General features: G+C 48.3%; 2 protein-coding genes across 12 annotated transcripts in view; one reads left to right on the top strand and one right to left on the bottom strand.

Annotated features, from left to right (window-relative positions):
* The window catches only part of LOC144720052 (ral GTPase-activating protein subunit alpha-1-like), a 142,649-nt gene extending 127,948 nt beyond the window's left edge, over window positions 1–14,701 (top strand). For 10 of the 11 annotated variants that reach the window (XM_078596501.1, XM_078596497.1, XM_078596502.1 and 7 more), the window contains 2 exons: window positions 8,971–9,095; window positions 13,376–14,701. In XM_078596501.1, the coding sequence (XP_078452627.1) occupies window positions 8,971–9,095; window positions 13,376–13,530 (280 nt within the window). In that variant the 3' untranslated portion in view covers window positions 13,531–14,701. Of the gene's footprint in view, window positions 1–8,970; window positions 9,096–12,205; window positions 12,246–13,375 lie in introns of all 11 variants that reach the window. The other variant, XM_078596498.1, reaches the window with a different exon arrangement.
* Window positions 14,702–16,481: 1,780 nt separating this feature from the next.
* LOC144720168 (insulinoma-associated protein 1a-like) lies at window positions 16,482–18,811 on the bottom strand. Its single transcript, XM_078596674.1, has one exon. The coding sequence runs from the start codon at window positions 18,749–18,751 to the stop codon at window positions 17,324–17,326; it is 1,428 nt and encodes a 475-aa protein (XP_078452800.1). The 5' UTR covers window positions 18,752–18,811; the 3' UTR covers window positions 16,482–17,323.
* Window positions 18,812–26,288: the final 7,477 nt, after the last annotated feature.

Below are 26,288 nucleotides of genomic sequence, written 5' to 3'. Positions count from 1 at the left end.
CATTAAAACGAATGTGGGCGGCGCTTGGTTAAATCGGTGCATTAGGACGTGTGGTTGTTCTTTTTTTTGTTTTAAACGTCATATTATTTTACAATTCAGCATCATCGGCCATGGTCAATCCACTGCTGGATGACTGCCTCCTCAAGCTGCGGCTTAATGTAAATTATAGAATGTTTTTTTGCCGTGCGTGTCTTTTTGGCTTGTATAAATAGTCTGTAGAAATTTGTTTTGATTTTTTTTTCTCGATGGCAAATGAAGCCGTAACTAATTGTGTTAAATTTCAATTTGTTGATTTGTGGATTTTTTTTCTTTCTTTCGGTGTTTAATCACCAGATATTTTGGCAACATAAAGGTTTTGTTTATCGTTCATTAACATTGTAAAATTACAATTTTCTAATTTTTTGAAAACATTTACAAAGCCTTTGTTTGCAAAAGTCGGGTGCTCCCTGGTTACAGATGCACTATTTCAACAACTATTTCACGAAAGATAATTCCAACGACATTTCCTCTGTTGCAAATGCATTTAAATTGTAGGAGTGTATTGGAAACAAAAAAGGTTATGGCACTAATATAACATTTCGTGCCATTCCTAATGTTCTCTGTAATGCGGCCCACACACTGGTCAGTAACGCATGCGCTGTGCGTATTTATGAATTTTAAAAAAACACGGTACACAATAATGAATTTTTTTTGCCTATAAAGTGTAGGGTTTTTTTTGCGGTTGAATCTGCGCGCAGCAGCGCAGCTTATTTAACTACATTCACTCGCGATTGTATTGCGTGATTAAGCCCTCCCACCTCCGTACGAGAGAATAAGCTTAAGGTGGCAAGAACGTCGAATCCGTTTGGTGTGTGTGTGTACGTACGTGCGTGCGTGTGTGCGTGCGCCATTGTGCGGGCGAATTCACACTTGGGTGAGTCACTTACCAGGGCGGAAATTACCAGGCACAGCGGAGGGGAGCGAGCAGCAAAAAAAAACAGCAACGGGGAGAGAGTTAAAAAAAAACAACCACCCCCAAGACTTGTTTGCACAGGGGAGTGTGCACGCGGCACACGAGGGGGGGGGGGTATGAGATTACTCGCAGCCCCTCTCGTGTCTGACAGTCTGTCCCCAGAGCTGTTCCGTTCATCCTGGCGCGTGCGCGAGAGGACGATTTGCGTGCGTGCGAGCTTTCTTGGTGTGCCGTGCCGTAGGCTTTTATATCGCAAGTTAGGAGCTCATTCGACGAGAGATCTCTCTGATCATCGGGCTCCGTGAAGTGGGAAAGCGCGGGGAGGGCTGTCTCGCAGTTCTTACTCGTTGTTTGCTTGTATCGCGACACGTTCATCTATAATTTGATGCAAAGTAACCGGTGTTCTGTCCACACCCGTCCGCGCCCCCCCAATGTGCGTATGTAATGCTGTATTGTTCCCTGGCATATTAATGATAACATTTGCATAGCAAAGCGGATGAGTGCTGCGAAAACGCTGTCGAGTAAAACAAAAAACAGTAAACAAAGATGACCGGTTCTTTGTCTTCTCAGTAGCCTCACGTTTCCGGATGTGAAATGTTCTAAACGTATTGTGAGAGAACGTATTGTCCAGTTATTTTATTTGACGTTCAATTGTGAACGTTTGTTATTTCAGTGAATGGGCATGATTCAGATCAATACAGTTATGAACAAAAAAGTGTTCCTATATAAATGGGACTTTGGCAGTAAACTAATTTATTTCATGCATATAGTTGTTCACAATTTTCGCAGATCCCCAGATGTTTTGTATGAAATTATTGCGGCACAAATATTTGGTGGAGAGCGCTCGCGCAGTGGTTAGGGCACTGCTATAAAAACGGGTGCCATGGTGGTGAGATGTTAACTACCTCGCCTGGCATGCAGGAGGGCATGGATTTGATCCCAATCCTGACACCTGTATATTTGGAGTTTGCATGTTCTCCCCGTGGTCGTGTGTATTTTTCACCGGCTCCAATTTTTTCATTCACATTTATAATCATGCGTTTAGAGCAGGGGTGGGGAACGTCCGGCCCGCGGGCCGTATAAGGCCCGCAAAATCATTTGGTCTGGCCCTGCCAAGGCAACCGCAGGCGGGACTCGAAATCAATAAATCTAGGAGCAAACCTGGAAAAGCAGTTGCGAGTAGCAACATCATCAATACAAGCGAACATCACACGCCTCACCAAAGAGAAGCAGTTCCAGCCATCACATTTGGGGTGAGTTAATTAAATGTTTGACCAAATATAACAGGCTAATTTTTAAGTTGATAATTTTGCATGGCCCGCGAATGATGTTATAAATATCCAAATGGCCCTTGGCAGAAAAAAGGTTCCCCACCCCTGGTTTAGAGTATTTGGGTGCTATATAAATTTCCACGCGATAAGCCACTTCGTTGAGCTATCCTTTGTGACCAGGTCGCTTCTGAAAAAGAGCTATATAGCTTAGTGGGCCTCACCTGGTAAAAACATAAATAAGCACCTGAGCTTGAGTCCAAACCACGGTCCTCCACCTCACCAACCCGCACTGGTGAAGTATAGTCAGACAACCCCTGTGACTGACGTGGCATGGGGAGGCCTTCGTTCAGCGTATTTTGGCTGGCCATCGAACAAGGATGGTCACTGAATAGCGCCCTTTCAGATGCGCTTGTGTGGCCGTCTGGAACGCTCTCCCTTCCGATATTAGGAAGCCACTGGAGTTGTGCACTTTTAAATCATCTCGATTGAAAACGAATTTCTTTAGAACTGCCTTTTTGCGTTTAGTTTGTTGTCCTTCCCCTGCACCTCTCGGCGAGCACGGTTGGCTGCGTACGGTGCGAAAGAAGTTCAACGTACAGTACATTTAGCAGTGGATTGGAAACGTATTATTCTGAACATTTTGAGCATACCGAGGCATTCCTATATATATTGAGATGGTGACATCAATTGTTTTTAAATGGTGGAACTGCGTTTTCGCGTTGGTGTCACTGCTTTGCTGACTCGATTATTTTCTCGTGTTTATGGATGTCCCTACTTTATATTGTTCATTGCATCGTGCTTCCTGCTCGCTCCTGCAAATGGGGAAACATTAGACAGGCCTCGTTAGCCTTGGGATGCCTAACAACCTTTTTAGCTACTAGCACGATTCGGCAAATGCGCCGCCGCTGCCATCGTGTGTAAAGTAATTTTTTTATCATCGTGAGGTTCATTGTGTTTGGGCTTATTGTTTGTGGAACATTAACCGATTAACACGTGTTAGTTTTCTCCCAATATTGATTTGTTTTTTTTTCTCTTAGGCAAGATGTACCTGTGTAAACTCTGCGGCATAGGATGAATTTGTAAATGTCTTCTTTAATGTGGAATTCGATATGTAAACGTGGGATGGTTTAGTGTTTCCAAGACTCGCATTTTGTCGGTTGTGCCCTCCGACAGTAAATCATTTCGGACTGCGTGCTCAAACGCACTCGCTGGACCAGATGCAATGTGGCCTAAAGCGACATAGCAGAATAAAAGGAGCTAATAAATTAATGATTATATTTTAACGGCAGTACGCCATGAGCACTGATGTGAAAGTCTATTAATAAATAAAGTAATTGCTTAGCAAAGGAAACATGTTGATTGAATGACCTCCGTTTAAATACTGCTAAAAAAAATTTGTTCAATCACAATTTTAGAATCGCCATTAAAGCTATATGTCATTTTGTGTACAAATGCATTATGCGTTGGTGTGAAGCATCAATGGCGATTCATATATGAGCAGAACTCTTCCGTCTCCACATGTACTCGAAAACCTATATTCTAGTCCATCAACCGATTGCCAATGCAGAGCAATATGTTTAAGCCTGACTGCTGATAGAACCCAGAAAGTGAAAATCGGTCCATAGTTTGCTCGCCTAGAAAAATGCTGCTGGATAATATTTGTCTGCAAAGCCATTAGGCCGAAGGAGTAAAACATAATCGTTTTTATATGTGGAGACACAGAATGTATGCATTTACCCACAATGCTCCACAATATCGCCTAATGAGTTTGTACACATCAAGTACAGCCTTGAGGGTGATTTTAAAATTGAGATAGAAAAAACCCGAAGGTTTATATATGAAATTAAACGAATTAACGGGGAGGGGGGGGGGGGTGGGGTTCTTCTTATTTGTGCTCCACGTGGATGGCTGTGGGGCCTGCTGGCGCCTGCGCTGCTTGCGCAGAATGGGCCTTGATGGGCTCGGGGGACACGTGGAGAAATAAGCCATTCTGTCAACGCCGAGCGTAATTAGCAAACCTCCCGAGTGCGGGACAATTGTTTTCCTCTCGCTGTTTGTTGACGCGAGCGATGGAGAAGGGTGGCACAGAGGATTCGGCTCGAGAAGAAAAAAAAACCTGACATGTAGCAAAGAGGGACTGCGGAGGCAGCAGGGAAAGCGGCGGGGGAGGCGGGATGGGGGGCGGTGGTGGTGGGGGGGGGTATTTACGGGGGGGGGGGGTGGCGGCGTGCGCCACGGCGACGGTGGCACGTGGGGGAATCGGCGGCGATTGTTCCGAGATCGCCGTGGGGACTCGGGGAGCCCCCGGCCGGCCGCGTGGCTCAGGTGGCCGCTGCGGCTGCCTCTTTCAGCGATTTGTCGCGCTCCTCCCAGAGCCAGGCCCGGCTGCCTCTGCCCGCCCGTGCGTGATACGCGACACGCGCCCGGCCCAGCGCACGCCACGTCGCCGTCAGCCGGCGCGGCTGCAGTCGTCCCAAACGAGGCCTCGGGGGAGGGGGTTTTCGTCATTGTCTGCGGGCGGAAGGCGGTAAATTAAGCGTCGCTTTATTCACGTGGCGGCCGGCCGGTACGCCGGCCGGCGGATGGACAGGCAAAGCACTTATCCTGAGCAAACAAACGGCACGGGCAACAACAACAACAAAAAAACACAGTTGCCGGTCGCTTCTTCGACTCATGGACAAAGAGCTTCCGCTGCCTCCCGAGATCTTTCCTGAGCAGTTGTATTGAGTTCAGGTTAAGCGCATCCCCCTGAGTTGCGGCCGTATTAGCAAGTCGCACGGCTTTCTTTCTGTCCCAAAATCCATACCCGTCCGATGAGTTGCAGGCGCGCGCAGCGAGAGGCCGATTACGCAAGGTCGATATTGTCTCCCGATAATCGTGCGTAAACCCAAACCCGGGTCAATTTGCTTTAAATGAGAGAAAAATCTGTTGCAAATGGGGTCAGGGATGATATCAATCAAGGAATAGCATTCACTTATGCACAAAGACAACGGTGATCATTTAGTTTTACCGCTTTGACGTTTTTTAGCAAGCGCTTATCAATGAACGCCGATGAAAACTGTCTCTTCACGCACAAGCACCGTTGTGGTGTCGCTACCAAACCCAGCTGCTTTTGTCTTCTCAGCACTAATGTCGACATGTGTCGCATGCATAATGTACTCGTCTTCTAGGTATGTGTTTAAATAAGCGGTGGCGCGATGGTTAGCGCGCTATCCTTTGAACCTCGCCACCTAAGTTCGATTCCTGGCTATAATATGCGACATCTGAAACGGTCCTTACCCCACTCCACCACCCCACACCACTACCCAAACCCATCCTGACCAGCATGGAGAAGTATGTTCACACAGTTGCCATCACCAACAAATGGCTGTGATTAAGTTGTTATGAAGTGTCGTGATCTGTAAGCAAGCCAAAAATCACTGCCATTTTCGGGATATTTTACCACTACCCCGCAAAGCATACTTCAAGCGCACGCACAGAGACAAAGATCCCCCCTATAGCCTTAACATACTGTTGGGGCAAGTGCTGTTAGCGAGCACCTATCAAGGCCGGCACGGCACAAGGGGGAGTCGGTGACCTGTACAACACTCGGCCACCTTTGTCTCCCCAGTGGCGATGTTTACACACCACACCAGGTACTCATTTGAGGCTGAATCGATCTAGGGGAGGCCCAGGACCAGTTCACACACACTTATGTTGGCCATGAGCGAGAATCGAACTCAGGGCACCGGGTTCAATGCACAGTGCGCTAACCGTTGCATTACCGGCTCCCCATGAGCGCATGCACGCGCGCACACACACCCAAACGTACACGGCACGCAGAGCTGCTAATGGGACATCTTCACACGGCACACGATTATGCCGATTCCTGTTCAACCAAGCCACCCCAGTGTGCGTGGCGAGTGTCAGCACGCTTGCTTGAGGTGCCAAAAATACACGGTCAGAGCCTTGGGTGAGAGGCGCGAAACAAGAACAGAAATAAATTATCGTAGCGTGAGTCTAATTACCTCTGACTTTTCGATGACCCCGAGTGTGTAACATATGTTCGTGCATTGATGATTGAACGGCCGTTGCGTGTTTTACCACGAGTGCCTTCTGTGATACCTGGCCCTACACAATTGTACAGTTGTAATACCTCGACTTGGCACGAGCACTCTACTTGGCATAGGCTTAACCACCTGAAATAAATGCTATAAACGCAACAAATTCGTCGGTAAACACTGCCTTATTTGGAGATATATATAATAAGGCACATTTCAGGATGCGGCACTTATTCATAGCACATAGGCCAGAGAGATAAGTGGGTAATAGTTGGAGACTATACTACAAACTAAACTAAAACTAAACTTTTTATTTTACCAGGTAAGGCCCACTGAGCTATATAGATCTTTTTCAGAAGCGACCTGGCTACAAATGATAGCTCAACGAAGTGGCTTATCACGTGTACATTTATAGCAGCCAAATACTCTAAATGCATGTTAATTATAAATGCGGAGGGAAAAACCGGGGGACCGGGAGAAAAGTCCACATGACCATCGGGAGAACACGCAAACTGCAAATAAACAGGCGTCAGGGTCGGGATCGAATCCACGACCTCCTGTATACCAGGCGAGGTAGTGAACATCTCGCCACTGTGGCGTCATGGGGCCTGATGAAAACTAAATTTTCAAGCCGTTTTCTGATGACCAGCCCTCAAATTGACACGTGAAATGAATGCTGGCTGCCGTGTGTTAGTAGTTTGTGATGGAGAAGGCAGCAGGGTGTGGCTCTGACTTGACATGTAACAATGAATCGAATCTTGATGAAAATCGATCCATACGCTTATGATACGGGTATCGGATCGTGCAAATTACTTGCGCACGTCATCTTATTGTGACATTTTTACTGTCTGAGTGAACCAAACTGTACAAACGATACGAATGTCAAACCGAGTAAAAAAACATTTTTTTATCGAATTGCAACCCCTGCATCATGACACAATCGAATCGCTGGATGGGGTGGGTGGGGTGGAAGGGTAATTTCGTTAACGATCAATTTCAAGCCCAGCATCCAACCGTAAATATACTAATGTCTGAAGAAGAAGAAAAACACACAATTCCAAGGTTAAGCATGCACGTGCAGGCTCGGTCAGCCGGGGTTCAGCTGGCACGTCGTGGCGTGTCCCGTCGTCTCGCTTGGCAGGTGTCATCCTCATGGGCCCTAATCGCTCGCCCCTCTTGCCATCTCTCTGCCTCCGTCCACCCGACTGTCCTCTAAACACCCCCCCCTGCCCCCGTCGGGCTCTCCGCTCATTGGCTCCTCGGCCAGCCGTGACATCTCAATCTGTCTGTGTGGCAGCCCCACAGGGACCCGCAGAGGGCCTCTGTCGCACTGTCTGTCCCGACAAGAGCAACAATGCCGACGCCTGTAATGAGACCTGCAGATGCATCGGACAAAATTCAAACCTCGCGTAAAATACACGTTTTGTCGTTGTTGTTGTCGTGAGCAAACGAATATAGATTTGTAGGAATCGTTGTGCAGCTGCGTTTGCACATTTTGTAAAGCAAAAAGCCGAGTATTTCTTGCCCAGACTATTAATAATGTATTTTTGTTGCATATTCATTCCATGCACTGATTTGCATGACGTTAAATAGTGAGCCAACACGATGTAAGAGAGTAATGCTTCTTTATCATATATCATTTGTTATTTCCAACGGAGGCAGTCTAACAAAAACATCACGAGAAAATAAAAAGGAAATGTGGTTATATTATGCTTTAAGTACGAAAGCTCTGAATCATATGTCAACACATTAAGCTTGTTGATGTTAAGCATAGCCATATCGAAACGTCAATATAATGCGCGTGAGCATGCATACATTTAATAAGCAGATCTCAATATGTTCACTCGCTTGCCTCCACAGTGAAAATTCATTCTTTCACCACAAATGGTTTAATAACCGTGTGCGTGCAATGTGTGTGCCGAGCGATAGTTTTTTTTTATTTCAGCGAGGCATCATGACGTAAATATCACGTGTAAAATTAATCAAATTTCACTTTGTCTCTTCACCTTTGCTCCCTGTGTGCGGTGCTTAAATGTACCCTCATCGTCTCTTCTAACCCATAATTTTCAGCCGTAATCACAATCAGAATATTTCTACTGGAGTAATCCGATGAGCTATGAAGCTCTTTTTTTCAGATGTCCAGGAGGTTGCGAGTCAGAAGGTTACAGCAAACGATACAAAAACAAAGCATAGGAAAGGTAAACAAATCACTTAAAGAAATATATCTAAATAAAACTAAACTAGTTTTATTTTTATCTTACCAGGTAAAGCCCACTGATCTATTAGCTTCCTTTTCAGAAGCGACCTGGCCGCAAATCATAGCGCAACGAAGTGGGCTTGTCGCGTGAAAATTTGCAGCAGAAAAACTATTTGAGTAATCGAAATGCGCGCTGCTAAATGTTGAGGGGAAACGGGCAAAACTCCAAACATGCAGGCGATGGGGCAAGGGAAAGGCGGCAGGTGGCCAGGTTTACTCTGCGCTCGGGCACTCGACGCCAAAGCTCTCCTGCTTCGCGGTGAACGTGCTGCTCCAGCGCCGTGTTCGGCAGAGGGACCCGCTGGGAAAATCTGCAGGCCCCTCCCCCCCCCCCCCCCCCCTCGTTTCACCATTCCCGCTGGGGGGCAGTGAGAGAGAGCAAGCGAGCGCACCTGTCGGCTTCCTTGACGGCACCCCCCCCTCCCCTACCGCTCACCGCTCCTTCTCAAGCTACGAAGAGCGGTCGCGGTACCTGGAGGCCATCGTGAAGCAGCAGCGGGAGGTGAGCACCTTCGAGGACCTGGCGGCGCAGGTGTACAGCCCCGCCATGTGCCGCCCGCTCTCGTGTGAAGCAGGTGAGGGCTGCAGTGGCGCGCGCACGCAGTCACCGGTCCCACAACCCCCCCCCCCCACACACACACCCACACACCCACCCACACACCCACCCATACACCCACCCACACACCCACCCACACACCCACCCACACACCACCCACACACCCACCCACACACCACCCACACACCCACCCACACACCCACCCACACACCACCCACACACCCACCCACACACCCACCCACACACCCACCCACACACCCACCCACACACCCACCCACACACCCACCCACACACCACCCACACACCCACCCACACACCCACCCACACACCACCCACACACCCACCCACACACCACCCACACACCCACCCACACACCCACCCACACACCCACCCACACACCCACACACCCACCCACACACCCACCCCCACACCCACCCACACACCCACCCACACACCCACCCACACACCCACCCACACACCCACCCACACCCACCCACACACCCCTCGTTGCCTGAACTCGAGTCGTGCTCCGCAGAGGGAGGGGAGGGTGGGGCATTGAGAGGGTAATTAAAAACTATTTTAAAATATACTATTTTTATTTTACCAGGTAAGGCCCACTGAGCTTTATAGACTTTTTTTTCTTCCCAGAATCGACCTGGCCACAAATGGTCGCCCAACGAAGTGGCTTATCGCGTAGGCATTTATAGCAGTAGCCAAATACTCTAAACGTATGTTGATTATAAATGTGGAGGGGGAAAAAAACCGAGGACCCGGAGAAAAATCCACGCGATCACAGAGCGAGAGAGACACACAAACTCCAAATATACGCGTCAGGGTCAGGATCGAACCCATCACCTCGTGCATACCAGTCGAGGTAGTTAACATCTTGCCACCACGGGGCCCTTTCTTTACAAACTAGCTTAAACACGCCCCCCCTCCCCCCAAGGTGCACCCTACCCCTCCGCCACCCTCCCCCCCCAGCTTATATTTGTGGTATGTGTCCGATGGGGGTGTAACCCGACGCGTCCATTGCTATCAGAAGGTGCCCCTCTTCTAAGATGCGTGGTCAGCGTTGAAAGAGTAGGCCAAATACCCTCCAGAGGGGGGGGTGGGTCTCTTCAGCTTCTTCTAGTGGAGGCCCTTCCTTGTAGCAATGTTGTGAGCAAGCAGTTGCAGCGCTGCCCTTTTGCCTTTTGAGGTTCACCGTAAAGGCATGAGATCATGTGTGTAGTACTAGACGGCGTTTTTGTTAGTGTTTTTGTACACAAATTATATCCACGTACTCTTTGGTTCTTTCGGTAAAGTCACGTAGGTATAAAATACAATAAATCACGACGTTTCGGGCGCAACACAAGCATCCATCATCAGCTTTCCCACCTGATGATTTTACTGAAAGAACCAAAGAGTATGGATTCCTGCAGGCAAGAAAGCTTCAAATCAAGATATCCACATGTTACATTTATCTTGATGGGGCTAACAAACAAATGTACATCGAGACAAAACAATAAAGAAATGATGCAAACGGGATGACAAAATGGAGAGGAAAAATGAATCGCTATGCCCCCCCCCCCCCCCACTATGTCCGATTCTCCATGGCAGCAGCGTGGCCAGCAGCGGTGATGAGAGTGGCGGGGACCTAGCGTGGCGTCGTTCATTTCCCTCTGGCGCTACCAGCGGAAATGCCAGTGATCTGTCAGGAGAGACATCGTAATGAAAACTATTCAATAAAAACTTTTTTTTTACTGCAAGTTCAGAGAGAGAAAAAAATATGAAATTGGATTCGTGAAAACTGGGTTTGTTGAAGACGTCAAATTTAATTTTCAAAGCTATCATAATTTATCACAGTAAGTTGTGAATAAATGTAATGCATTTAAGTTTAAACATTGTTAAATATCATCACGAGGTCTTTGGCATTGCGATAAGAGAATGGCACTTTTTTTTTACCATAAGTAATTTTTGCAGGTGGTTGAAGGATAGAATCACTGGTATATCTTGTGATGCACATTATTTGCCAGCGAAGAGATGAATTAGACGTCCAAGGGCTGTAATTTTTGGGATCTTGTGTCTTTTCAGTCACTGAAGTTCACACGAGCGTGCTATAATGCGGAGTCCCTCTCTCTGATTTTGATTGAGGTTTATATTGGCTGGTTTACAGCGTGGATGACTAATCATGGGATGCAGTGGGTTGAGTGGAAATTTTGAGATGGTTGTGTCTTGTCTTTCTTTGTTTTTACTGCAAGAATCCACAAATCATTACTAATTGTTCATGAACATATAGAAATTGATTACATTTCATCTCTGATCATGTTTCGAATTCTCTGATTTTGTCCAAAGTAAACGAGAGAACCCTGTCTTCTTGGTTCTTTCGGTAAAGTCACGTAGAAGGGAAGTAATAAAATAATAAAAATAAAACATAATAAAATTATTCTCACGACGTTTGGGCCACAACGCAACCAGCCGTCCTCAGGTGAAAACCAGGTCCGTCGAGGCGACAGAGTCTGAAGATGAATCCCTGCAGTCACGAAAGCTTTAAAAAAAAAGAGAGAACCCTGGTTAACCTGTCATCGTAAGGAGCTGACCTGTGGGATTAAAATGAGCCGCAAAGATCGCCTGTTGCAACATTCTTCTAGCCAAGCGCTGAGGTTTTTTGCCCTCCCCCAGCCCGCAAGGTTACGATTAATTCGATTTATTTATTGTTCGCAAAATGAATTCGTCAACAGTCACCTACCGATGTAACGTTCTCGCATGTAAAAACAAAAATCACTTTACCGTTAAGCTTTTGCGTCTTAAAAAAAAAAGGGGCGTGACGTTCAGCAGCACGCATTTGTGCGTTGCGTCGTTTAGGTGCGGTGACGCAGTCCTTCCTGTTGTCGTTACTCTTGTGCTGGAATAAAAAACTCACGCGGTTTTGCCTGAGACGACAGCGTGTGCCGCGGCCAATGCGAGGTGCCGGCGACAGGTGGGCGTCTCAAGCGGTGCGATTTGCGTCGTCTCCCCGGTCTTGCCCTCGTCGCGGCGCTTGCCTCGTGCGGGAGTCGCTCACCACCCTTGTGACTGGGCGCTGCCGCTGTCACTCGGGTGCGATTTGTAGCTGTATTTGTTTTACGTTAAAATTTTGATTTTTCCCAGATCATTTTTCATAACGCCTTTCTCCCAAGCAGAAACAAAGGTAAGAGAAGGGGGCCGAGGTGCTCGCGAAGGGCCACACACTGCCAAGCTCTCCTGTCCTTAACCGGCTTTTGTTCCAGCTTTTTGTTATTTTTAACCAGCACCACACGGAGCACTTTCCCCCTTCCTTGTTTTCAGCTGCACTAACCCGATTGGTCACTAATTAAAGCTTTCTTCGGTTTTTTTTTTACTAATACGATTCACCGCAACCCCAACAAAATAAACCTTCGTGGGGATGGGGGGTGGGGGGGAATTAAAGAAAACTAAAAGGGAAACTTGGAAGAAGAGGTTGCGCAAACTAAGAACAACCTCTGCGCGCCGGCGCTTGGAGGAGGCGCTCCGAGAGAGCCGCGTCCGTGAAAGTATCTTGAGATGAGCGGTCGATAATGCTCGCTCGGCTGGACGACGCCGCGAAGCGAGGAGCTGCTGGTTGCCAGGCATTGTGCCCCGAATGCCTCCGTTGATGCCGTTGATGCCGTTGACGCGCTCACACCTGCTGCTTGGTGCGATCGTCGTACCTCGGGCACCTCGCCTTTCAACCGCTCTTTCTCCGCGGAGGGCCACTCGGAGACGCTCATTAAAAGCTGCTTAAAATTACATAATGCTTGCGTAAATTATTCTTGCGCCCTAGATGTTCGATTAATTCGCGGTAGTTTATAAATGAACGGCAAAGAAGAAAGCGGCCGCAGAAGCTTGTAATTATCTAACCGCTAGCCTTTGAAAGCAGGCTTCATTTGTTTGTGGCCATTAAAAATGTATAACGAATATCCATAATACATTACCGCCTTGACTTCACTAATCTTGTGGTATTGTCAGAAAATTTGGTCTCGTGGCCTGATATCGAATTCTGTTTTGGCTTGTCGGTCCCCTATTTGTGCAGTGCCGTAGCGCCGGCCGTGGCATTGTTGATCCAAGTGCTTCCAGTGGGCGCAAACCAAAGCAGCAGCATCTGTGTGTTCACCGTACATGCCAAAAGCAGCCAGCAGTTGTAACTATAGTATTAATTACGTTGCATTTTTACTCTGTGTAAGCGCGAACCTCACTGTCGCCAGCACTGTACGTACGAGATTATTAACACCTGGACCGCTCTTCTCGTGCGTTTGCGCGCTCGCTCGCTCGCGTGCCTTGCAGCGAACGAGCACGACACCAGCCGAGAGGTGGACAGCCCCGCTGAGGAGGCAGACTGCGCCGAAAGCGTCTCCAAGCAGGCCCACGCGCAGCCCTTCGGCAAGCACCGACGCACGGGCAGGCTGCGCCGCATCACGGGCGCGGTCGGGAAGTCCTGACGACCCTCCACCGCTAGCCGGCACGACGCCCACGGCCGCTGGTGCCCGCACAACTGGCGTGGCCGGCTCTCCCCCTCTTGCGTTTCCGTCTGGTCTGTGCGCGGCAGGTTTGCAGTGCTGAAGGGAGCGGTGGGGGGGGGAGGAGGGGGCCCCCTCAGGGGCTCGTTTGTTGTTTTGCGTGCGCGTTAGCTTCCGTTTCTGAATGATTAAACACATGAAGTAATTTTGGTGCGTTATTTTTATTCTTCTGCGAGAGATTTCCTTTCCGAATTTCCGTTGATTGTAAGATGTACATTCCAGCAGTCTTCCTTTATTTTTTACTTTTATTAAAATAATTCGTACCAAAGCTAAGCATATATTGCCTTTTTTAAGAGTAAATTATTTTATGGTAAACAAACCACTAAAGCGTAATTAATAATGCATACTCATTCAAAGTTGGCAATTACATCATATTTATAATGTGTCGGTATAACCCATCTTCGTGATTGTCTCTAGTCAGTGCACACTGTGTATGCAGCGTTTGATAGTTGCGCTGGGGTATGTTGTTCAGCACCATGGACAATGGCACTCTTAAGGCTGGTCCTTTATAGCTGCAAGCAGTCTTTTGTTTCGCTCGTCAGTTTTATCAAATCACCCGAATCGCTTTTTTGCCTTATATATATCTCTAGTACTAAAGCAATGTGTGACTGGGCATATCACGTGTCACTTTCGTTGGGTTACGGAGTCGGCGAGAAGTAAATTAAAGATTAAAACCAATAATCATTCATCCCAAACATGTGAACCATTCACCACCGCTCAAGCTGTCACATGCAAGGCCCTGTGTCTTGTGGTCCTTGCGACACCTTGTCCGTATTTGCATTGTCCGTACAGAATGTGTCTAATTAGGGGTAAAAATAATGGAATGTGCACTTTTGAAACGAATTAACTTTTCTTTATTCGCAATATTTATTTCCTTCCGATAGTAGATTATGTTGTGTGATATACCAGAATATCAGCTACTCTCCGTACACTAAAGCAAATGAGCAGACTGTGTTTCAATTAACAAATGTCTTCATTGTTAAGATACCTAAAACTGTGTGCAAGCTCTGCAGAAGGATTTACGCACAGTATGTTTTCTAATAAATATGAAGTATCTGAAATGCAATAAAAAACCAACTTGGTCACATGACAAGCGTTACTGTGAGTCCTTGGTCTGTGTGTGAGTCAGATTTCTGGGATAGAGTCTGTTTCTTTATGGTGTCATTTGGCCATCCTCGATGTAATTTTACAATTACTTCTCTGCAGTAGCCACGGAAGGAGAACAAACATACACTTCCGTCACGTGTATTAAAACTGTTTTATTTCAAACTTAACGACGCTGGTTTTGTGTACAACTTGGTGCGTCGTGTGGAACGTAATATTTGTGGAGACAGAGTAATTACCTTTTTTTATGGTGCCTAAACCAGTCCATACTGATTGCCAGACGAAATAGTTAATCTGCAAGTTCCTATTTTCATATCGCTCTGCCAATGTCTCATACTGCCATAATTTGCTTTGCTCTCTCATGATTTGGTTTTATATGCCAGTCAAAAATTGTCAAACTGTACAGCACAGAAAACATCGCATCAGTGGGCTTATGTGGTCATGTTAATCGAGTTTGAAATATGAGACCCGACCATATGCCTGCTCCCCCCGCCGAGACTTGGGGTATTTAAAGCTTAGGAACAAAATTGCTGTAGATTTATTTTTTGTTTCACGTATTGCGTCCACGTTTTTGTTTGTTGTATTGCGAGTTTCGCTTTGTTCATCTGCATGCATGCGGCACTGAACGCAAAACTAGTTTGCGCCGATATCTGGCTTTGCCCTCTCTCGCGGTAAAGAATTCAGTGGGCGGTGGAGGTTGCGCGGTTTTTGTCGTGTTCGATCAGCCCTTTGCGCCCACTGCGAGGACATCGTGCGAGTCCCGTGCCCGTTTCCACAAACGGTGAAATCCCAGGCCATCTGGTGCTTTTTAATCTCAAGCAAATGACGTAAAGCCTTTTTGTTGGGAGGGGCGGGGGGGGGGGCATGTTAGCTTACTCTTTTAATATATTTGCCAGGACATATAGGAACAAATATTCTCATTCTGAGATCTATATGGGCAAGCAGTCCCTTTTTTGTAATGAGTTTAACAACAAAAATGTCGACATAACACCGTAATTAACTTCCAACATTTGATCACGTTCACGTTCTTCGATGTCATTTCAAAATGTACCCTGTTTTGGTGGTTGGTGGTGGAAAGGTTACTGCACCACGCTATACGAACCACGTGACCTTCAATTACTGGCCACGGCTATCATCGGTGGAGAGTGATATCCGAACCGGTGCTTCTCTTTCCCTCCCCTCCTCCCCCAGGGCCCCCTATCACCAACCTGCAAAGACCGTTGTGGTGAAATATAGTGAAATCCCCTCCACGACGCGCCGTGGAAAGCCCTTCAGCATGGATTGTCAAAAGGGCTACAACTTAAACTTTTCTGCGTTCGCTCTCCGCTCACGTGCAGATATTCTCCTTTTACGTAATAGCATTAAATCAAATCTCGTTCCAACCAAAAATCTAGCGCTTCCCCCGTCTCGCTGCGTCTCCCCATCAGCCCTCTCGCTCTACCATCCTTCCCTCCCTCCCTCTCGGGGAAGCGAGGTGTGGTGGAGGCTGCACAGTTTGGGGGTTCACCTTTGAAGGGGGGAAGGATGAGTGGCAGGAGGAAGAGAGGATGCGCTCTCTAAACGGAGAGTCCGTGCAGAGGTAACCTGCTGTTTGTAAACTATTTGTAAATAAAGAAAATCTTAACTTTGTACTTCAGGCCATCAATTGAATTTCCCTTCATAGATGAATGCCAAAGTGTAAATGCTGACGCTTTAAACACGTACGTAGTATGTGTGTGTTGTTGGGAGTCATGTTTGCAGTGCGAATGAAATCTGCGGTGAGACACGGCAACAGGACAGGAATTTATTGAATCGAAATCTATACAAACGGGTCTCAAAAACAGACATTGCTTTCCGCGATAAAACTTGTAAAACAAGAGTACAATTACTTACGTAATTAAGCGGTGACATTTCATGTACACTTTGGAAGGCTAGAATATCTAGTACACAAAAAACAGTAGCAAAACTGCGTTTTAAAAATAGGGCCTCTAATCGTGAATTGCAATAAGTAAATAGCCATTCGGCGTACAAAGTCGTGGGCCTGTGCCAAGTTGCAACGATTTGCACACGATATTTCCTAAACATGATAGATAAAACTTTATTTCCCTACTTGTACGAAGCTGCAAAAATAGTACATTCTACTTTATATTTAAGCACATCTATAGAAAAGTACATTACAAAATATTTGTTTTAATAAAATACAGTTACTACGCTTAATTTAATCCTCTCTCAGATAAATAGCAAAAAAGCGGTTCTCACCAAATATTTACACACATCGATAAAGCCACGAAAAGTAATATCGTGAAGAGCTCCCGTAACCTACATTTGGCTTTTCTATATGCTAAGGCGACAGTGTTACAAAAGCTTCGTGCTATAACTGCATCCTAATCGCTACGGGAGGGAAAAAAAAGCTGAGTAACCTTGTGAAGTACCGTGAATGCTCCCATTACCCTTCGGCGCTTCAAGCAGAGAGTTTAATTGAGCGGAGGTCAGTCAGCGGTGTCCCCAACAACTCTTCTCGTTGTGAACATTCAGTCTCGACGAAGGCTTTCTACGACGTTTTTTTCCCCTCTCTTTTAAATCGACAAGGCACGTAACAAGCGCTCCGACGAATTTTCCTTTTTTTTTTCGCCTAGCAAGTCGGCTGCAGGGGCATGTGCAACAATATCACCTGGCGGTTCTCAGATGGGTGGCACTTGTTGATGTGGCGCGTGAGTCCCGGGGAGCTGTAGAATGTCGCGGGGCAGAACTTGCAAGGGAAGAGGTCCCGTGGGTGGAGGGCCAGCCGCTGCTCAGTCGCACCATCTCTGTCCAAGACGTAAGCCGCCTGCGCGGTGAACGCCGAGGCAATGCCACCGCCACCACCGCTGCCGACACCGCCGCTCCGAGGCAACCCGTGCTCCAGCAGGTGCTGCTCGCGGCCCTCGGGGACCGGGAACACCTCGTCGCACAGCTGGCAAGGGAACGACGAGGTGACCGCCTCGACCACGGCCGCCTCGTGCACGCTCTGCAGGTGCTTGCGCAGGTAGGCGCGCCGCCGGAACTTCTTGCTGCAGCGCGGGCACTCGTAGGGCCCGTCCTCGGAGCCGGCTTCCGAGGGCGTGGATGCGCGACTCGGCATCTCCCGGTCGCTTGAGCCGTCGCTGTGAGCAGCACCGGCGGCAGCAGCAGCAGCGGCAGCGGTGGCGGTGGTGGTGGTGGCCCCCGCAGTCGGCACCTCCGCGTCCGCTTTGCCCCCCGGCGTGGCGCTCGCTGGGCTGGGGCGCGGCTTGTGCCAGCGCCGGTGGGAAGCCAGGTTGGCCGGGCAGCTGAACACTTTGTCGCACTCGGGGCAGCGGTACTCGACTCGAACGATGCGCGAGCACCGGTGCTGCGCCAGCGCGAACGGGTCCCCGTACTCCTCCTTGCACAGCTGGCACACGTACCCTCCCCCCATGGGCCGGGAGGACCTGGGCTTCGCGTCCACGGGCTCCTCCTTGATCCGCAGCCCCAGCACGGGCGAGATGGTCACGTTGTCCTCGAAGATTAACCTGCGCGCCGCCTTGGGCTTTTTTGCGGCCACTTTGCTACTTTTGCGCTCGGCGGGTTCGGGCGAGGGCCGCTTGGCACCCGCCGTGGGTGAGCTGCTCGGGAGGCCCGACCTCGGTTTCAGCTCCACGTTGCTTGGCTGCAGAGCCGAAGGCGCGGCCAGCAGCATCTGCTCGAGGCTAGGAAAGACGCTTTGGCCGGGATAGGGCGCAGCCGACGCTGGCGAACCCAACACCGCGTCCTCTCGGCTCACGGCCCTGGTGGGACTGTAAGAGGCATAGCCAGAGTCCGGGCTGCCAAACCCCACAGATGGCTCCTGGTCACGGCCAGAGAAGGCGGAAGAGCACGGCGGTGGGTAGCTGGAGGGCAGAGGGGACACGGCCGTGCAGGTGGTGCCCAGGTTCACCGGGTAGGTGCTGTCTGGCGGGGAAAGCCACATTACAGGGCTCAAGCCATTGTCTTCACCGGCACGGGGCCGGTAAGACATGGCACTGGACCTCTTGCTCCTCTTCACTAAAAATCCTTTCGGCATCTTGGCGACGTGGTTTGTGCAAGGCACCGCTAAGGGTAAATTAAGGCACTGCTGCACCCTTCCACCCCGCCCCCCCTCCCCCCCCAAAGAAAATCGCTTCGCAGTATGCAACACTCTGCGGGTTTAGCCCAAGCACTTTGGGGGCATGCAGGTGACGCTGTAGCAACGCGTGGGGAGGGGAGCAGAGGCTCGAGTCCCTCTGTGTAGTAGCATCTCTCGTGCTCATCACCTCTTATATGAGAATGCTTGTCTTTGTCTGACCACCGTCACAGATGGTAGCAAGGCAACAGCCAATGAGGACAATGAGCCTAAGCTGCATGGGTGGAGCAGATGTCAAATTTGGGTATGAGCGGGCGGGGCGTGTATACAGTTAATAGTAAATGCCTTCCGTCTATCCTAAATGACCTGGCTTCTTATTCGCGGTGCGCCTGCAATTTATTTACAGCAATTTATTCCGCGCCGAATCCCAAGACGGACGGGCGGCGTAGATAGAACGACGCTACTGAGCCTCACTGGCTGGCGAGATTGATGGTCGTATTCCAATCCACACTCGCGCTGGGGGCCACGCCTCGCAAATCACTATTAAGTCGTGAAATAAACGCGCATTATTCCACCATACAGTTGTACGCATCACTCACGGAATGTTTGCCCATTTCCCTGCGTAGTCCAGTGGCGCACACGTGGGGTGGGTTTTGTTTTTATTTTTTATAAGTAGAATTATTATCACCATCATCATCATCATCGTCGTCGTCACTTGAAGCAACCAACTTATTACTTCTGCGCAATATGTCAGTACGGCTGGAGTGCAACGTCCCCCCTCGCTCGTTCACTCGCTTGCCACGCGCCTCCCGTCACGCCGAATTCAGCACCGGAGCTGTCCGCGTGCTCGCCGCTTTGTGTGAGCAGCCCGGGGCTCCGCTGCGGCCGCGCCGCTAATCCACCGCACCGCTCCCTCCCTCCCTCCCCGCACGCACGCACCCACATCACCGGCAGGCAGGCAGGGTGTGGCGAGGGAGGAGGGAGGGAGCGAGAGATTCTCTCACGAGTCATTGTGCTCGAGCGCTGTTCGTGTTCGCCGGTGCTGGCTTGTCGAGAGAAAAAAACAATGTTTTGCGTGTGTGGCAATAAGTTCATGAGCTAAATGGCGATTTGGAGGTCTGTTAGCCGCGACGAGAGGGCTTTCAGGATAGAGTTCGTGTAGTTTTTGCTGTTCAAACATTGAAGGAGCTCAGACTACAGTGGCGTTTTCTATACGGTCCATAGTTTAGGTTGCATGGCCACAATCGCACCGTGGCTTTTGTCTTTAATTAAAATTTTATGAAGGAGATGTGCGCATCTGCTTCTTAATGTTCTGATACGACCCGGGGTTCCACCACCAGAGGGGGAATGTCAAGGCCGATGATGTTTGACTCTCGAATGAGGAGGTGTTTATTCTGAACGTCCGCGTCGCTCCACTCCCTTCGCCAGCGTTCTTCGGGTTCTGGGTTAGATTCCAGGATGGTGACAGCAGCACGATCCCAGAAGGGGGCATCGGGGACTTTGATACAGCAGCGGGGTGACGTTGTTGAGGTCTCGAGGCACTGATGATGATGTTATCATTGTGAAAATGTTATGCCTATACGATGGCCAACTTACCCCTCCTGAATAATACACACCCGTTAGGATTGCTACCGTGGTGTAACGGTTAGCGCTGTTAAACTTGAAATCCTGTGGTCGATCGGCAGGTCGCGTACGGTGACGTCAAGTGCGGATTCTTCCACCTCTTTTAAGACGTCTGGCCAGCTTGGAAGAGTAGGACAAAACACTCCTGAGAGGGGCTCTCCAGAGCTCCCTCGAGCGGAGGCCCTCCTGCTGGCAGTGCCGTGAGAATGCCATTGCAGCGCTGCGCCTTTAACACCTATACACCCATCGGATGATGGAAGCTAAGTGGGCTTGATCGTAATCATGACTTGGATGAAAGACCTCCTGGCGATATCAGGTGTTATAGGCTTGAGCTACAAGATAGCCTACACGTGACAGTACATTAATGGATGTGGATTCAGGAATCTCCGCTGTGCGGGGCTTTGAGTGTTAACCCCTTGTATGCGTGCGTGGTCAAGCTTCCGCCCTCTCGAGAATTCCGCTTTCTTGCAATTTTTCACTCACGATCGGAAGTGGCCAAAGAACCTCAATGCAGGACTCTCTTGTGCAATAATAACAATAGCCATGGGACTCACGCGCGACATTTTATCCCCCCCTACCACCACCAGCGAAGACGCCAATGCCACACATTATAGACTCCGGGTTGTTAAAGGTGGAATTTTAACAACAACAACAACAACCAATCGCGTGAATGTGCCCGCGTGTGTGTGCGTGCGCGTTTCACAGTGGGGAGCGGTGGTGGAGTGGTTAGCGCGCTGCACTACGAACCCGGCAACCCGAGTTCGATTCCCGCTCACGGCCAACACCGGTGATGATTTTCTGAACCGGTCCTGGGCCTCGCCTAGGTCTACTCAGCCTCAAACGAGTACCCGGTATGGTGTGTAAACATAGCCACTGGGGAGACAAAGGCGGTCGGGCGTGGTGCTGGCCACCCACCCCCTCGTGTACCGTGCCGGCATTCATAGGTGCTCGTTAACAGCACTTGCCCCAACAGTGTGTTAAGGCTACACGGGGGATCTTTGTCTTTGTGCGTCTCACGGTAGTCGGCGCGCGTTTTGTCGTCGGAGCCGTTGATACACAGAAGTTGATTACCGCTCTGTGTACTGTACACAAGGACGTATACCCATCTAATCCCTTAATAGTTCCATTCATGCAGCGATTGCGATCCCGATCCCCCGCGAGCGGTCCGAAATCAACAGGGGAACGCACGCACGCATGAAACCTCGGTAAATTGTCGGTGATTTTTACATCGCGAATTACCCACAGCGCTCCAACTATGCCAGCTCGTTGAGGCTCTTGGTAGAAGAGACCAACGGTGTTGTGGTGGTTTCTTGTTTTACCTTTGGCTAAATCGCTCGCACGGAATGCGTCCGAGCTCGCCAGAGTTCAGCCGCTCGGCAGCGACGAGCCTGGGAGAGGCTCTTTCGACGGTTAAGGACTCGTGCGTTAAAACATGTGGCAAGGCTGCAACTGCTCCTAGGTTCATCTTCTTGGTTTTTTCGGTAAAGTCACGTAGAAGGGAAATAATAAAATAATAAAAATAAACCATATAATAAAATAATTTTCACGACGTTTCGGCCACAACGCAAGCAGACGCCTCTCAGGTGAAGAACAGGTCTGTCGGAAAGACAGCGTCTGAATGAACACCACCAGACCTGTTCTTCACCTGAGGACGGATGCTTGCGTTGTGGCCGAAACGTCGTGAGAATGATTTTATTATGTAAAATTTATTTTATTATATCCCTTCTACGTGACTTTACCGAAAGAACCAAGAAGATGAATCCCTGCAGTCACGAAAGCTTTAAATCGAAATTTGCTCCTAGGTTGTTGTTGTTCTTGTTGTTTTTTTTTGCAGAGGGCAATGCAGCATAACTATTACCGCTGTTACGCTCCCCGCATTGACCGACCCGCCACTGACCAGCGTGTCGAAGTATGGTCGATGTGCCCCCACGACCCGCACGGCGTGGTTATTAAGGGCTCCCATCATCAAGCAGCGGGAGCAACGGATTCGCCAGAAAGCCCCCGACATGTTGTGGCGGGGTCACGTTTACCAATGACATCTGATGGAGCAGGCCCAGTGTTTGTTGAGCGCGTACGGCTGCTTGATGAGGTCCAGAAGGGCGAAGCCAAAGCAAAGTTTGCGTGTTTGAACAAAATGCTTCTGGTTAAAAAAAAGTCTGGAAGGCCGATCATCTGGATAGGTTATAAGATATTGTACTGTTTTTTACCGTGGAGATACAAGACGGAAGGTGATTTGTTGAATGTGATCACACGGCTTAGTGTAAAAAAAATGATTTAGTAATTTGTGCACATTGCCTGCATGCATTATCCTTGCAAAATAGCGTTTAAGTATATTCACGAATGGTGAAGCAAGACGGTAAATAATGGGCCGCTTTTTCGGGGAATGAATTTTTTTGGTGGTCGTTTTACAAGTCTGGGTAAAATAAAATAAAAAGGTGCGGCCAGTCCATAATTCGTCTTTTAATTCTACATCATCATTTCAGCCCCGCTGGTCCACTGCTCATGTTATGTTCACGTGAAAGTAAATCTCTGCACGACACAACCAACGCGTTCGGCCAACGGAGCACCACTTATACGACATGTTATCAATTGTTTATGGCCTATTGTGACCAAAGTGTTGTTTTAAATCGTTTAGTTTATCTCAGCGCATATCCTCGGCAGTTCTAAAGGACGAGGCAGTGCATGGTAATGTATGTGTAAAGAGTGCGTCTGTTATAGATGATTCATTACACATTTACGAAAACGTTTGCTTCTCTTTTTTTGTGTCCCCTGGCTATTTAACAAGGCTGATTTACGTCTCTCCTATTCTTCAGTACGTTTATGTTGTTTTATTCCATTACAGAATCATTATCATCATCATCGCCACCACCATCATCACCATTCACCATACAGGGTCCCCCTCCCCTCCCCTTATGCTTAATGGCCATCAGACAAAGCCCCCCGTGTAGCCTCAATAGACTGTTGGGGCAAGTGCTGTTAGCGACCAGCACCTATGAAGGCCGGCGCGGCACACGAGGGGGGGGGGCGGGTGGCCAGCACCACGCCCGACCGCCTTTGTCTTCCCAGTGACGATGTTCACGCACCGCACCAGCTTACTCATTTGAAGCCGAGTCGACCTAGGGGAGGCTCAGAACCGGTTCAGATAATCGTCACCGGTGTTGGCCGTGAACGGTAGTCGAACTCGGGTGGCAGCGCCGCTGAACGCGACACCACGGACATCGCACGCCGCTCCACGTCGTGCAGCAGACGACGCTGCGCCTCGCCGTGCAATTAGCATACAGCTGCAGATTACAGACGGGATTAACCAAAGCACAGTGTAAACCACTTAGTGATATTAATACCACGAAAAGCTCCAACAGTCAATCTTCATTTTAAAAGCGAATTACAACACTATGGGTCTTTTATTTGTTTTGCACCCCCCCCCCCAACTCCAACCATGACTGGTAAAATAAAATTAAGCGCTGTTGTTACTTAAAACCAAATTTCCAACAACAATTCTCGAAACGACTCACTGGCTACGAACTGCGCTCATGGAAATGCGTTGTTCCGAACGATGTTGGGCTTTCTGAGCGTGCTACAAAAACTAAAATATGTATCGTGCACCGTAACATACATTCACGCGCCCGTGGTTGAAACAAAATATAATTCATGCACGTCTCTGGTTGACATTCACGCAGATTGACATCGTCATGTGTGGAGATGTCTTTTGCATCGGCCCCTGGAGGGGAACGTAGGTACATGACGATAGATGCGTGAATGTTGTGGTCTACAGTCTGTGTGCATGCGAGTGTGTGTGTGAGTGTGTGAGTGAGTGTGAGTTAGTGGGGAGCGGTAGTGTAGCGGTTAGCGCGCTGCGCTATGAACCCGGCGACACGGGTTCAATTCCTGCTCACGGCCAACACCAGTGACGATTATCTGAACCGGACCCGGGCTTCCCCTAGGTCGACTCAGCCTCAAATTAGTATCTTGTGCGGTGTATAAACATCGCCACTAGGGAGACAAAGGCGGTCGGGCGTGGTGCTGGCCACCCCATCCCCTCGTGTACCGTTCCGGCCTTCATAGGTGCTCGCTAACAGCACTTACCCCTACAGTCTGCTAAGGCTATACGGAGGTAAAAAAAAATTGAATACGACGTTTCGATCGCAGCACAAGCAACCGTCATCAGGTGTGAATGCAAACTTGGAGAGAGACACACATATAGTGTTTGTCTATCTCTGTATGTATGTGTGTCTGTCACCGAGCTTGCATTCACACCTGATGACGGTTGCTTGTTTTGCAATCGAAACGTCGTATTCTATTATTTATTTTATTTCTACGTGGCTTTACCGAAAGATCCAAAGAGTAATTCCTGCAGTCACGAAAGCTTCAAATTAAATTTTATACGGATGATCTTTGTCTTTGTGTGTGTGTCACATGGCACGTGTTTAACAATTATCGGGCGCGCTGGAATGAGTTAATTTGTAGTTGGATGCAGAGTAAATTGGTCAACGCGGAGAGAGAGAGAGACGCAGCGTGTTGGATCTCGAGGAGTGGAGTTTGGGAAACCCAGATTCTAACAGCACTTGCGCTAACAGCACTTGCCCCGAAAAAATATATGTTTCGAGTTATCCGGGGGGGCCTTTGTCTTTGTGCGTTTTTACACTGCTCGACTTTGGAGTTTCGTCCTGGGCGGAGTTTACCATTAAGATTTTAAAAATTGATAAACTGTATGCACCCGCGATTCCTAATGTGAGGGACAAAGCGATCCCTCAATAGAAGAAGTCAAACTCCGCCTACGAATTTCGTTTAATTTTAATGAAACGCACCACACACACACATTCAATAAAAAAAAACACGCAGGTTCTGTCATGCAGAAAGGCGTTTTTTTCTTTCTTACAGAATCGTGTCAACCAATCCAAGTTATAATTCATCAGAACCCAATAAATCAATGCAACGGCTCAAAAAAATAAATAGTCAGTTGTTTGCCTATTTATCACAATCGCGTTGAGCCGTGACTGAGGCTGCCTGCAGGTCGGGAATGTGTCTGTCTTGTAAGCACGCGCGATCTAATTGAGTCTAATTAATCTTCTTGGTTCTTTCGGTAAAGTCAAGTAGAAGGGAAATAATAAAATAATAAAAATAAAACATAATAAAATAATTCTCACGACGTTTCGGCCACAACGCAAGCAGCCGTCCTCAGGTGAAGAACAGGTCTGTCAGAAAGACAGCGTCTGAATGTCTTTCCGACAGACCTGTTCTTCACCTGAGGACGGCTGCTTGCGTTGTGGCCGAAACGTCGTGAGAATTATTTTATTATGTTTTATTTTTATTATTTTATTATTTCCCTTCTACGTGACTTTACCGAAAGAACCAAGAAGATGAATCCCTGCAGTCACGAAAGCTTTAAATCGAAATTTGAGTCTAATTAAGTAAACATTTATTTTACACACTAACCAAGTCGTATCCTTGGAACCTGGAGGAACAAAACACGAGTGTTAGATAAACGCGTTTTTTTTTCTTTCTTTAAGGAAGCAGTTTATGAAACGCGGTCGGATTGCCATACAGTCTTGTTAAGGTACTTTGTTTATCTTCCTTTGAAATAATTCCCATATAAACATCATCATCATCATCATACTCTTTGGTTCTTTCGGTAAAGTCACGTAGATAGAAAAATAAAACAAATAAATACCTACGTCACTTTACCGAAAGAACCAAAAAATATGGATTCCTGCAGTCACGAAAGCTTCAAATCAAGATCATCATCATCATAGTTCAGCCCCCCATATCGTGCAAATAATCCCATATGACAAACAAACACCGCACACTCCGTCCTAAACCGACTAAATCTTGTTACGCCTTCTCGTAGAAAATAGAATGGGAGAAAAGAAAGGCTTGC

This window comes from Lampetra planeri, chromosome 7 (assembly GCF_965212315.1).
Source record: "Lampetra planeri chromosome 7, kcLamPlan1.2.h2, whole genome shotgun sequence".
Taxonomy (NCBI): Eukaryota; Metazoa; Chordata; class Hyperoartia; order Petromyzontiformes; family Petromyzontidae; genus Lampetra; species Lampetra planeri.
The sequence above is the reverse complement of the archived record's forward strand: the minus strand, read 5'-3'. Positions and strand labels throughout refer to the sequence as shown.

Excerpts from the sequence above, each read along its gene's own strand:
- LOC144720168 (XM_078596674.1), bottom strand. The coding sequence starts at position 18,751 with ATGCCGAAAGGATTTTTAGTGAAGAGGAGCAAGAGGTCCAGTGCCATG.